Below are 13,855 nucleotides of genomic sequence, written 5' to 3'. Positions count from 1 at the left end.
AAGCATAGTTAACTTATAGTTAACTTATAATAGATGAGCAATAAAGTATATTTTAATATCAATAAGCAAACAAAATAAGATTAATAAAAGCATGGCAAAGACATAATGCCATTATTTACACTTATATAAGCTTATAAACACACAATAATGTTATTCAGCATCTTGTAAGGACTTACAAGGGCCTTATTACTTGTTAATTAATGGTTATTACAAAGACCTTAATATAAAGCGTTACCGACTTTTTTCTTATATATTTTTAATTAAGCCTCATAACAGTATATTAAACAGTTCAAATGAACCTGTTTTAAATACAGCACTTGTAACAGAGTATTTACAGACTGTTTACATAAGTAACGGATCTAAATACTTATGCTGCAGTACATGTCAAATTCAGTGGAGGTTTCTGTCACACATATTTGACTATAAACCTATTAAATACTATTTATATTTAATGATAAAACCATCCAGCTACATGTCTGCATTAACCTGTTATTGGACTTCGCTCACCCAAATGTTGTTGCTTCTACTACTTTTACTTTCAGAACTTGACAGTATCATTTTGGACAGAGGCATCCTGTTACCCTCATATTTTTTCCTTGTAAACTTGCAAAGATCTCAAGTAAAGCTTGAGTTCAGATGCAATGTGTCACAAATTTAATCTCAGATTCTGTTAAATTAACGGACATGCTTGCATGCAGTGGATGAACCTCATCGGATCTGTTTATGTAGATATTGAAAAAAGCAAAGCGACCTCAGCTTTTAACATTAGAGACTTGCTGCCAGAAGATGGAGACATTTTGCAATGAATAAGTCAGGAGAACCTGTAACATCCTGCTCAGGTTCATGTATGCATGTGCTGTATGCCAGCTCCTGGTGTTTTAATCAGGGGTTGTTGTGACTCTGTGTTTTTGTATTATTAAAGAGCACACGCTATTTCAATAATTTATTATATTAATTTACAACTTAAATCCTCTGTGAGGTATTTACATATAAGCTCTACATGAACTGACGGCATAATGATGACAGTTGACTTGAAATGCATACAGCGATACGATGCTGTAAGATTAAGATTAAGATATTCCCTTATTAGTCCAAAAACATGCACGTTTCTGACATCTGCTTTTAGCACATCCTTTACACACCAGTGGACACACACCATGCTAGGAGCAGTGCAGCATTACTGCATTACTTGAGCCTTGCTTAAGGGCACCTCAGCCCTGGGACTTGTCAGACCTGGGATTCAAACCTGTGACCCTTCAGTTACAAACCAGATTATCTAACTTCTAGGCCAGTGGTCATGTGAGGAGGAAAAAAAATGTGTTCTGCTATATTATATAGAGCATGTATCTTATTTACAACGATGTTTCCCTAAACTTTTCTTCACTCCCCTTTTTGAATGCTTTCATCTGTTTGTCAACTGCAGGAAGCAGTAGGTTACAGAAAACATTTCACACAAGATTATTTCCAATTTACTGTTATACTAGTGTATTAACCCTAGCGCAGAGTAATTGCTCAGTGACTAGATGATTGGGAATAAACAAGAGTAGCTCCTATGCTGCAAGTTATAGCTTCGGTTGAATTAATGTCCTAAAGAAACCTTGCAAATTGATTTAATCCCACTTTATCATTGTATTTACCCTTTTCACTAGAACTTACTTATGCTTATGTAACTTGATTAAATATCAAATGCAAAATGGGCTTTTTTTCTTTCTGCCATCCAGAGGTTTATGCATTATTAATGCATTGTATAGTTATTGTGTTGATGCATTAGGTCTTTAACCATAGCCTTACTGGAACGGGATGTTTCACCAAGTGTGTCTATGACCTGTGACCTCAGACATCTTTGCCATTTATTAATGTTTTTCTGTGCATTGCCACTGTTAGGCTATATGAGATTAAACTCATAAGAACATATTGGTGTACTTAACCCTCTATGGTACACATTATGATGCCAGTTAGGAAAAAAATGATTGGAGTGGTTTTTTTTGTCTTAAAATAGACTAAATAAACATAATCTGAAGAAAATGTATGTTTTTTTTGTTGTTGAAGTTTTTGGGGTTTGTTGCACCACGATGGTGCACAAGTGAAAAAGAGAGTTTTTAAATTAATGTGTAAACGTTTCAGTAGCTTCAACAGGGTACAATACAACACATTTTGAATTTAAAAACATTACATTAACTTTTTTAACTGGTTTCCTGTCTGAATATTGCCCGTAGGCAACATCGTACCATTGAACCAATGACCCATTGAAATGTCTTGAACAGTCTAAGTGTATGAAATTATCAAAAATGAAGGTTTACTCACCTATTAGTCTGAATATATTTTTTCCAGATGGAAAAGGGCCAGAAAATGACGTTTGAGTGATTTTTTTTTTTGTGGCACAAAATGGCAAAGCTGTTTCCTTTGGAAAAGTCTGCAAAAAAGGGTTTCAATATGGCCTCCTGGAGGTCATGTAACAAATTAAAGCATTTCTATTGGTTCCCTATACTCTTCCCTCTTTTTTTAAGTATTGCATCACTCAAATAGATGCATTATAGAAATTTGACAGGCCAGAAATGGGTATGTTGCCTGAGGGAAACACCTTACCATAGAGGGTTAACTCTATTTTGTTGTGTGAATGTTAATCTTATTCACAAGTCATTCTTGGATAACCAGCAGGGTTACTGTAACCTTTTGCATTTTTCTTTGACATGAGAGTGGTCCCAGACTGTCTAGGCGTGCATATTAGAAGACCTGGGAGTGTCTTCATTTCTTGAGATAAACTTGTTTTTGGTAACTTGTTCTGACATGATTTTGGTGTTTACAGCCAAGGACAGGATAGCTGAGCTACAACCCCTCTTTGTTTTCTTTTATATATAGACTCGAGTCGTAGGTAAGGATTTATCAAACAAAAACCTATGTATGCTTGATGTGATTAAAGTTTAATGCATATTTTAGTGTTATGATGATCTCATTGTAAAGAGCTTAACCTCACTGGTCTTAATGTGTAAAATATGTCAATGTACAAAGTATATGACACAACCAAAAAAATAGGATGCATAAGACAACCATATGGTGAAAAACACACATTTATTGAAGCAATTAATACAATTGTGCATAGTCTGATACAGTGATTAAATGAGAAAGACAGACAGAAGGTGTGTTGTTTAAATGAAATGTTAAAAAAGCAACCTTTAATTTATTTATTTATTTGTGTTATTTTAATCAAAAGTAAGAAAGAACAAAGAAATCCAAATCTCTTTATTGATCTTTGAACAGAAGTTAGTAGCATACACAGTTGGCATCAGCGCTGTGCAAATGTATTTTTAAATTCAATTATTATTAAAGTGACCTCGATTATACTGAGGTTTGAAGTATATTTGTGTTTTTTCCACAGCATGTATGTATGTATGTATGTATGTGTATATATATATGCATTTTTGTATATATATATATATATATATATATATATATATATATATATATATATATATATATATATATATAGTAATGTGAAAATAATTTGAGTAACTCATCTCCAAAACTGTCACTGAACAGCTTGTTAAGACAATTATTCCAGTTTTTGCTCACTAACATTCTTTCCTTGTTCATTAATTTTGTTGAACTTATCATATCTAATACAACTATAAAATGTGAGATTTTTCTGAGTGTTTTTGTCAGTAAATTACTAACTTCGCCCTACCTAAATCATCCATGTCAACTGTCACTCAGTTCATCATTTTGTCAGTACTTAATACAAACAGCACGGAATTGTATCTGTTTTAGTTCAGGAACTTTATTTTTTAATTAATTTTTGTCTCATGTTCATTAGCTTTTCTAGGATTCCCAAATCACCTTCTTATCTCGCTTCATGGTGAAGGCCAGCTCTGACCAGATATGCTGTTTATAAATCATCCTCGTCCACATCTTCAACTAATCTGTAGAGTACTGAGGACGTACCACCACCTGGTAGTGGAACCAGTCTGAGTGGCATGGATAGACTTGTTCTGCACTGCTTGGAATATATAAAAGATTGCTGTCATTATCAGCATTAAACTCATGAATGTGGAACACATACCTTCTGTCACACATGACAACAAGCATGTTGCTGTAATGAATACGCCCCTCCATCTCACTGGGTAAATTGCGGCTCTTTTCCTCAACCTTCAGACTGACAGCTGGCAAAGAGGGGCAAGTGACATTTTCACTGGAGCAATCTTCATTGCTAAGATACACCCTTGTTTTCCAGCTCATTTTGTGAAGAGCAAAAAAGGCGCTGTTGTGGACCGGCGTTTGGAAATCAGAGGCCAGACTATTGATGCGTTGGTCACGAAGAACGTAGAACCCACGATTCTTGTAATATTTGATGATGTTGTAGGTGAAGCTAAAGCTCCATGGTGTGCCAGTGTAAATCCTGGATGTGTAGACATTCTGTTCTTCCCTCAGGTCACTGAGCAATGTCGTGATGGGCAGAGCATTAAACTGAAACCCCTGCAGCTTGCCGGCTGTGTACTGTTCGTCATTAAGTGTGTATAAGTCCTCAGCTGGTATCACTGGGAAACGGATGAGCTTCAGTAGCGCCTCGGGAATATTTATGTTGTTTTGGGCTGCTGACCACCTCTCCAGTCCTATCAAGAGGACGGTTTCATTAGCCACCACGAGGTCTGAGCGGGACATTAGAGCTTTGACTAGACCCAAAGAAAGATCTGTCCAGGCTGGGGAAAGGATCAACGCCTCGCAGTTCCACGCCAGGTAGCGAAGACAAACTTCCTGCAGTGCCTCATCACCTGTATGAACTGCATGCTCATAGAAAGAGCTCTGGGTCTGGAAAGTGGGATCCTCCGGAAGAAAAAGTCTAAAAATATTTGCAGCCTCATTAAGAATATCTGTCAGAGCCCAGTCGGAGGCCATCTTGAGAATGCAATAGGCAGAGAATCGAGTGAGTTTAATCTCTCTTGTGTAGAAGTATCTGAAAATTAAAGATTTCCATTAGTAAGGTGCAGCTTTGCTCAGTGCATAAACAGCAAGTGATGAAAATCAACTGCAAGTGGTACACGTTGACTTGACAATTTAAATAAATACTTCACCCATAAAATTACTTTTTGTATATTAATTCCCCACCCTGTTTACCCTTGAATCCTTAAAGCAAACATTGTGTTCTCTGCATGCCTTCATGTTGAACAGAGAATCCAAAAATGGAGAAAATAATTGATAAATTGATGTAAATAGTTGTTGTCAACAAGATCTCCAACCTAAACGACAGTATAGGTTTGTCAATACCACCCTTGACAACAAATATGAGCATTTTTCGGCTTGCAGTTTTGTTGAATTTAGCCTCCAACAGCACTGACCTAGGTTTAGGGCAAAGAACTTCCTGGTAAGGTTAACAGTAAATAAGTGCACATAAATGCAGGAAGTGAATTATGAGGTTTATGTGACTACTGGAGGTCAAATAATTACAACAAAAACAAACGTGAGCCATTGGGGTTCAGTCATGTTTAAATCACATTGTTGACTTTTGTTTTCACATGGGACATGAACCCCGTCCTCCTGGGTGAAAAGTCCAACGTTCGGTGTTTAGTCAATTCTTTTTAATTATTCGCTCACTGTGGAGGCATACGAGAAAAAAGTTTTCTTTGAGACTTAAACACAATAACACAGGGAGTAATCGATTCTCAAGGGGGAATTTTAAGGGTAAAGTATTATTTTAATGTCACAAGTTTGCTCTCACCTGACAAAGTCCTTGACGTGCTGACTGCAGTTAGCAGAAGCATTGATGCTAAGGCTGGGAAAGTCTGGCTCTGACGTGGGGAATGAGTTCAGAGAAAGGATGACCCTGTGAGTGCAGATTGTCTCAGTGGTTTTGTTGTTCACCATCACTGTAATGTTCAAGTCACAGTCACGCCCACTGTCAAACAGCTCCCCCAGCTGATCAGAGAGGCTTGTCCTTTGCTCCAAATCGTACTCGTGGCTTTGGTCCCAGTTGATCGGTTCTGGCTCTTCTAGAGATCAATATGTACACAGAGATTGATTTAATTGGTGTTGAACTTTTTATCTTTTATTACTCCATTGAAGATTCACACTTCTAGTTCAAAGAATGATTTTCTTACCATATTCACATCTAACACCAGCATCTTCACCGTGACCACAGTTATGGATCCCCCACCCAGGAAATGGACACTGGGACAGGTTTCTCTCCGTTCCACTACAGCCTAAATTATCCATCCAGATGTTGCCATCCCCTAACACAAAATCATTCCCAGCACAAAAACAGATAGGGACAATTTAGCCATCCGTACCCAATTACAAGTTTCTGATTCAAAAGCAGCATGTTGGCATTGTTAGTGTTTCTGCTTTGAGTTTCAGAAGGTCAAAATGCTTTTTTACCGTTGCCAAATGCAGATGATGGTAAAGCTTCTGTTGCCCCAATGAAATTTAGCTGGCGACACACGACATTAGCGTCATTTATGTCCCACGCATCATCGCACACAGTCCCCCAAAGTCCATCATGAAAGATCTCCACACGGCCCTCTGAGTGATTTTGACCACCAACCAGCCGAATAAAACCTTCCTCATCACCTGAAGAAAAATGCAAAAATTAAGTTTAGTCATCTGAATCAAATGATGGTTATTCAGATAGAAAAAGTTGAAAAAAAGTCAGCATATCCAAAATATGCTAATATTGTATAGTATAATGCAGTCAGGCCAGGTTCTGCTTTGTATTTCTAGTAAAATTCTTATTATAAACAGTTTAGTTTATCCTATACATAATGTCAATGTTTAACCCTTGTGTCCTCTTGGGGTCCTTTTTGACCCCAAATCATTTCAACATATGATTAATATAGGTTACCTTTCATAGAATTGCTTGAAATTTTCAGCATATGTGCCCCTTTGCATCCTTTATAGATAATATAAATTTCAATTTTCCTCATACATTTTCACCCATCCTCCTAAGGGGTCAAAAAGGACCCCATAACATCAGACTGGTTTTAGGACATGTAGAAAAATATTATTACAAACTTTTTTTTTTCACCTTTTAAGGCAACTCATGACCAACAAATTGATATTTAATTTTCATATTTTTTTTCATTGGTCAATTTTAGTCAAATATACAAAATTTGGCCTTAATTCAAGAGAAAAAAAAAATAAAACCTGATTTTTTTTCAATAGTTATAGTGAAATAATAATTTATTGATGGGAATGTACAGAGTAGGTTATGTCAACTTTTAGTGAAACTTATGTTTTGAAAGCTTTGTTCATTTTTGGATGTCAGCAAAAAAAAGTGCTCCAAAAGGGAGGTACAAAACCTGATAGGAAAAATAAAAGATTCTACTAAAGCACTATGAAAAACTGGATCAGGACTACAGGGGGGAAAAATAATAAAGAACCCAAAATCACTCCAAAAGGAGGAAAAACAAAACAGCTGACTCAAAAAACTACGAAACTAAGAACTGCGCTACTAATAAATTACAAAGAAAAATCACTCTTGCAAGGAATCCAAGAAGGCAAAAACAAGACAAGCTGTGGCAAGAAATAGATAACTGGCTGGTATGGTGACGGGGTCAAACACACTGGACCAAGACAAGGGAAAACACAGACTATTTGAACACATGGAGGGAAGGGAGCACCAGGTGAACACAATCAGTAATTAGGGGAGACAATCAGACAGATGACACACAGGGAAGGGCAAGTGACCTGAAACTAGAGGAGAGTTACTATTTCAAAATAAAACAGGAAATAACAAGACCAGAACACAAAATAAAACACCACCTCACCGCGGTGTGACAGAACAATGCTTTCAAAACATAAGTTTCACTAAAAGTTGACATAACCTACTCTGTGCATTCCCATCAATAAATTATTATTTCACTATAACTATTTTAAAAAAATATTCAGGTTTTATTACTTTTTTTTCTTATGAAATGAGGCCTTATTTTGTATATTTGACGAAAAATTGACCAATAATAATGAAAAGATATGAAAATTAGATATCAATTTTTTGGTCATGAGTTGCTTTAAAAGATGGGGGGAAAAAGTTAGAAATAATTTTTTCCTACATATCCTAAAAACAGTCTTGTGTCATGGGGTCCTTTTTGACCCCCGAGGAAGATGGGTGTATAGTCGACGGGAGGACTACACAAAGGTTAATCTATATTACACCTTATGTGACTTATGGATACCAAAGTTGTCTTATGAACTATGTATTGCCTCCACTTTCATTTAAGAAACTAGTTCCATGACAGTCTATGGTGTCTACACACTCATTATATGTATACCGTAAGAGAAATGGCGTCTCAGAAATGTACAAGAAGATGAAAAGAGACCTTATCAAGGAGTATCTTCTACGTTTAAACCATAATATGGATCTCAACCACAGACTGTAAAAATAATCTCAACACACAAAAAGTATCTTTGGATGATTTTCTCAAGTGTAACAACCATTAACACCTGAAGCCTACTTGGAATAATGACATGTTGTATCTTTTTCCACAAAGAAACCATTTTGGACATACTGGATAAAATGTTTTTTTGTAAAGTAATAAGGTTTTATATTTATGAGTTGATTGTGCAAATTTAAAGGAATAGTTTGACATTTGGCGTGTCTGATCCCGTGCCAATTCCATACAGTCTGACTATGTATGCAGCTGTTCAATTCAATATTGAGGAAGCCTTAACAAAAACATTTATAGGGAGTAGGACTCAGGCCAATGGCATTTTGTCCCATACCTACTGCATAGTTACTGCATAATAGCACAAAGTGATGCCAGTGATTATTTGTATTTGTGTCATGTACCGTTCTGTAGGACTCCAGAGACAGACTTGCTCAGAGGGACGTGGAGCAGCTCACCACGGGAGAGTTGGTCGTCATCATCATCATCATCATCATAGAAGAAACCTGGAGACATTGTCGTTGAGGGCGTAGAGGCGTTAAAGGAACTGACCACCTATATATATATATATATATATATATATATATATATATATATATATATATATATATATATATATATATATATATATAGGTGGTCATATATATATATATATATATATATATATATATATGTATGTATATATATATATATATATATATATATGTATGTATATATATATATATATATATATATATATATATATATATGTATGTATATATATATATATATATATATATATATATATATATATGTATTTATATATATATATACGACGAAAGTGATGGGCATATTCCCATTTAAACAGTATATATATATATATATATATATATATATATATATATATATATATATATATATATATATATATATATATATATATATATATATATATACTGTTTAAATGGGAATATGCCCATCACTTTCGTCAGGCCGAACAACGTCCCTTAGCTGGTGTATATTCCCAGCATACCACAGCCAGTCTTGAGCTATTGCTTATGCCTTGGAACGCATGCATATTTGTGATGTGTCACTGATTGTAAAGTTAATGGGGTTTTTTTTTTCATTTAGGCTATAAATTAAGTCTAAAAAAACTCAGATTCTCGCCTGTTTTCCCCCCAGCCAACTTAAATGTTTGGACAGTATTTTAATTTGTAGTAGTTTAATTAGTATTAGTAATTAGTAAGCCAATACTTGAGTTGGAAGAACTGGAAACTTTAAGTTGACTTGCCCTAAATTTAAGTTGCATTAATGCAAACAGTTGATTTTAAATCAATCAGATGTGTTAGTCTAACTTGTTAATTCCATTTGAAAAACTTAAATTACAGTTACCAATTGAATATGTTTTTCTAAGTAGGTCCAACAATTTCCTTTTTCAAGTGTAAAAAAATGTATTTTTTTTACTTTTGTAAAGGTAAGCTATGTTTGAACATTAAAAACAATACAACAGAGTTTTATAAGTTGACAGTTAACTCACCAGCAAACGAGCTGACTCTCAGGAAAAGGACGCAGAATAATAATAAAGTATTTTTTTCCATTCCGATTGCTGTTCACTGGGGGAAGAAGAAAGACGTTTTGCTGAACAGCCATGATGCGACAGAAGTTTCGTATCATAATGACAAATTCTCCTTCAGAGAGAAATATGTGATTCCATCAGTAGCTTGTACATTTTCAGAGGGGTTAAAAATAGGAATGAACTTACCAGAACTCAAAATGAAGTGAACTGACGAAATACCTCTCACTGAAGAAATAAATAGTGAAACTGAACAGAATATATATGCTGTTATTTTCCAGGAATCACCACACCCACTAAAGAGGTGTTTCCCAGACAAAGAGCTGAAATCGGATGCCTCTTTTTATTCTCACAATAGCAATTATTAATTTTAAAGAATTAAAATTTCTCCCTCATGCAATATTTATGTCTTTTTTATCTATCCATCTATCTATCTATCTATCTATCTATCTATCTATCTATCTATCTATCTATCTATCTATCTATCTATCTATCTATCTATCTATCTATCTATCTTTCCCCCCAAACATTTCTTGCTGATGCAATATGAGTCTACCTGTATATAACATGTGCATAGACTTCCCTTCTACTAAAGCCATCCACTGAAAACCACATACCTCCAAATTTGAGGATTTTAAATGAGTACTGACAGAAAGTTCACATTTATCAAGTGAGTCGCCCATGTAAACACTCAAACAGGTTTTGCCTACTGTAATCATTGCTCCTGTTTATACTGGCAATCTAAACATCTATTACAGTTTTTCTCAGTCACTTTGGTGCATTTCTCACATCACTCATTACATTTTCACAACAGTTAATGTATTTCTCAAAACAATTAGTACAAACTGCAAAACCTAGTTGATAACATGCAGAAGCATGTCACTTGCTCAAAATGGATAGCTCATTCCTCCAAAGCAAGTATTCATGTCAATGAAAGTGTCAGTGTCATCAAGATGAAAAGTCCTGACACCATGTTTATGAACAAGATAGTCAAATGGCTCTGTCATGTTTTCATTATGACACTTGTGGTGATGCTACCTGAAAATGCTCAAGACAGACTTTATACTATTTACACAGCCATTTGAAAACTACAGTAAAGTTATACATTACTATATTTAGTGAGGTAACTGAGTACAACACACTGAATATGTATGTTTCATATATTTACTGCATATGCTCTTTGCAATTCTAATTTGTTCACATCATTGTGCAAAAGAAAAAATACACCCTTATTTACAACAAACATAAACTCCCTTTGGGTAGAGCTGTGCACAGCTGTAGACAATATTGCAGTACATATTGGAACTGAACATACAACATACGTAAATAGTATCATTCATGCACATCCAGATGTTCCTCTCTGTCTGGCCACATAGTTTCATCTACATCACAGCCAATATCATCTCTTGAAATACAGCGAGGAAAGTATCTGCTGGAGTTACGAATCCTCCCTCTGCAGGACTCTGCTGTGATGGGGCGGAAGTGGCTCAGTTAGTAGAGCGGCCACCTACTGATCGGAAGGATCCCTGACTGTGGCAGCCTACATGTCGAAGTATCCTTAGGCAAGATACTGAACCCCAAAACGCCCACCAATGCTGCGTTCATCGGTATATGAATGAATGTATGAATTAATTCCCAGTGGTGGCAGGTGGCACCAGTGTGCCCTGGTAGCCTCGGCCACCAGTATGAATGTGTGTGTGAATGGGTGAATAAGCATAGTGTGTAGTGTAAAACGCTTCCTCCCTGCGCCCTCACCCCTCTTCCACAAGGCTGACCTTCCATTTCTGTGTCACAGTATTATAGAAATGGTTCATATATGCTTGTAAAGAGGGTTTATGGGATTAAGCTATGAGTCGAATTGGCAACTAATGCTTCACTAATGCTTCATCAGTGAAACCTGAGGGTCACCTGAGAGAAACTGCTCAATTTAGGAGACATTTTCAGGAGAAAAAACGATTTTTAAAAATGTATAAAAATTGCTTGACAGATTTTGACAACTAGTTCAACATTTTTGTATGTAATGACTCAAGCAATGAAATGAGGACTATTACTATTGTATAGAATGACTATTCAGCATTCACAAGTATAGTTAATTTTGACTGACATGACATAAGCAAATGACAATGTTATAAAACAGCAGAGAGTTGTATGAAAGCACTTGATGCATGTCCAAAAGCATTTGTAATTTGTTGGAAGGAATGAGAAACTGCTACTATGATGTGCAAAAATGACTAAATGTTGTGGAGGCTGAACTAACTGTTGTGCAAATGTAAAGAGCGATGTGAGAAATGTACCAAAGCAACTGAGAACAACTGTAATCAAAGCTAGTATGAGGCTACAGCAGTGTGAAGCACAAAATTCTCTCCTTGCTTGCAGTTTAACAAGGAAACAACAACTGAATTAAGTACTAAAAGACTAACTTTTGGAGGGGCTGGCAGCAAACATTAGCTTCGGATAAACATTTTAACATATTTGTATAAATAATAGGACTGTTACAATTGCATTAACATAGCGTTGGAAAGTGATCTTTTAATGGTGGGAGGAGGACTGTTTATAGCCAACAAAACCAGTTGCCCATCCGAAATACCAACTTCTTTATAAGTGTTTCTTTATGGTTTAGATTCTTAAGCAAAGTAAACCATTTAAAAATCAATTGGATGTGCAGCAATGCCAATGTAAGAGCTCATAAAATTTCTGTTTGACAGGAGAGTGATTTCAGACAAACAGATTAGAAGACCTGGGAGTGTTTCAATTACTTGCAGAATTCTTGTTTTTCGTATCACTCTTATATGTTAAATCACTGCACTGAACTTTTGCAAAACTTTATGTAGAATTCCTCTCTAATACACAGGTACCAGGCTAAGAACAGCACGCTTCCTCCCTTAAAACTTTTCTTCACTCCCCTTTATGAATGCTTTCATCTGTTTGTCAACTGCAGGAAGCAGCCTAGGTTACAGAAAACATTTCACACAAGATTATTTCCAATTTACTGTTATACTAGTGTATTAACCCTAGCGCAGAGTAATTGCTCAGTGACTAGATAATTGGGAATAAACAAGAGTAGCTCCTATGCTGCAAGTTATAGCTTTGGTTTGAATTAATGTCCTAAAGAAACCTTGCAAATTGATTTAATCCCACTTTATCATTGTATTTACCCTTTTCACTAGAACTTACTTATGCTTATGTAACTTGGTTAAATATCAAATGCAAAATGGGCTTTTTTTTCTTTCTGCCATCCAGAGGTTTATGCATTATTAATGCATTGTATAGTTATTGTGTTGATGCATTAGGTCTTTAACCATAGCCTTACTGGAACGGGATGTTTCACCAAGTGTGTCTATGACCTGTGACCTCAGACATCTTTGCCACTTATTAATGTTTTTCTGTGCATTGCCACTGTTAGGCTATATGAGATTAAACTCATAAGAACATATTGGTGTACTTAACCCTCTATGGTACACATTATGATGCCAGTTAGGAAAAAAATGATTGGAGTGGTTTTTTTTGTCTTAAAATAGACTAAATAAACATAATCTGAAGAAAATGTATGGTTTTTTGTTGTTGAAGTTTTTGGGGTTTGTTGCACCACGATGGTGCACAAGTGAAAAAGAGAGTTTTTAAATTAATTAACATAATTTATTTAATAAATATGTGTAAACGTTTCAGTAGCTTCAACAGGGTACAATACAACACATTTTGAATTTAAAAACATTAAATTAACTTTTTTAACTGGTTTCCTGTCTGAATATTGCCCGTAGGCAACATTGTACCATTGAACCAACGACCCATTGAAATGTCTTGAACAGTCTAAGTGTATGAAATTATCAAAAATGAAGGTTTACTCACCTATTAGTCTGAATATATTTTTTCCAGATGGAAAAGGGCCAGAAAATGACGTTTGAGTGATTTTTTTTTTGTGGCACAAAATGGCAAA

General features: G+C 35.5%; 1 protein-coding gene across 1 annotated transcript; it reads right to left on the bottom strand.

The window, feature by feature from the left end:
• Nucleotides 1-3,468: 3,468 nt before the first annotated feature.
• On the bottom strand, nt 3,469-10,170 carry LOC131977242 (galectin-3-binding protein A-like). The gene is made up of 7 exons (XM_059340449.1): nt 10,111-10,170; nt 9,886-9,961; nt 8,774-8,875; nt 6,367-6,558; nt 6,090-6,221; nt 5,711-5,981; nt 3,469-4,948 (listed from the first exon to the last, which is right to left on the bottom strand). The coding sequence occupies exons 2-7, from the start codon at nt 9,944-9,946 to the stop codon at nt 3,913-3,915; spliced, it is 1,794 nt and encodes a 597-aa protein (XP_059196432.1). The 5' UTR covers nt 9,947-9,961; nt 10,111-10,170; the 3' UTR covers nt 3,469-3,912.
• Nucleotides 10,171-13,855: the final 3,685 nt, after the last annotated feature.

Source organism: Centropristis striata, chromosome 9 (genome assembly GCF_030273125.1).
Source record: "Centropristis striata isolate RG_2023a ecotype Rhode Island chromosome 9, C.striata_1.0, whole genome shotgun sequence".
NCBI classification, from domain to species: domain Eukaryota; kingdom Metazoa; phylum Chordata; class Actinopteri; order Perciformes; family Serranidae; genus Centropristis; species Centropristis striata.
The sequence above is the reverse complement of the archived record's forward strand: the minus strand, read 5'-3'. Positions and strand labels throughout refer to the sequence as shown.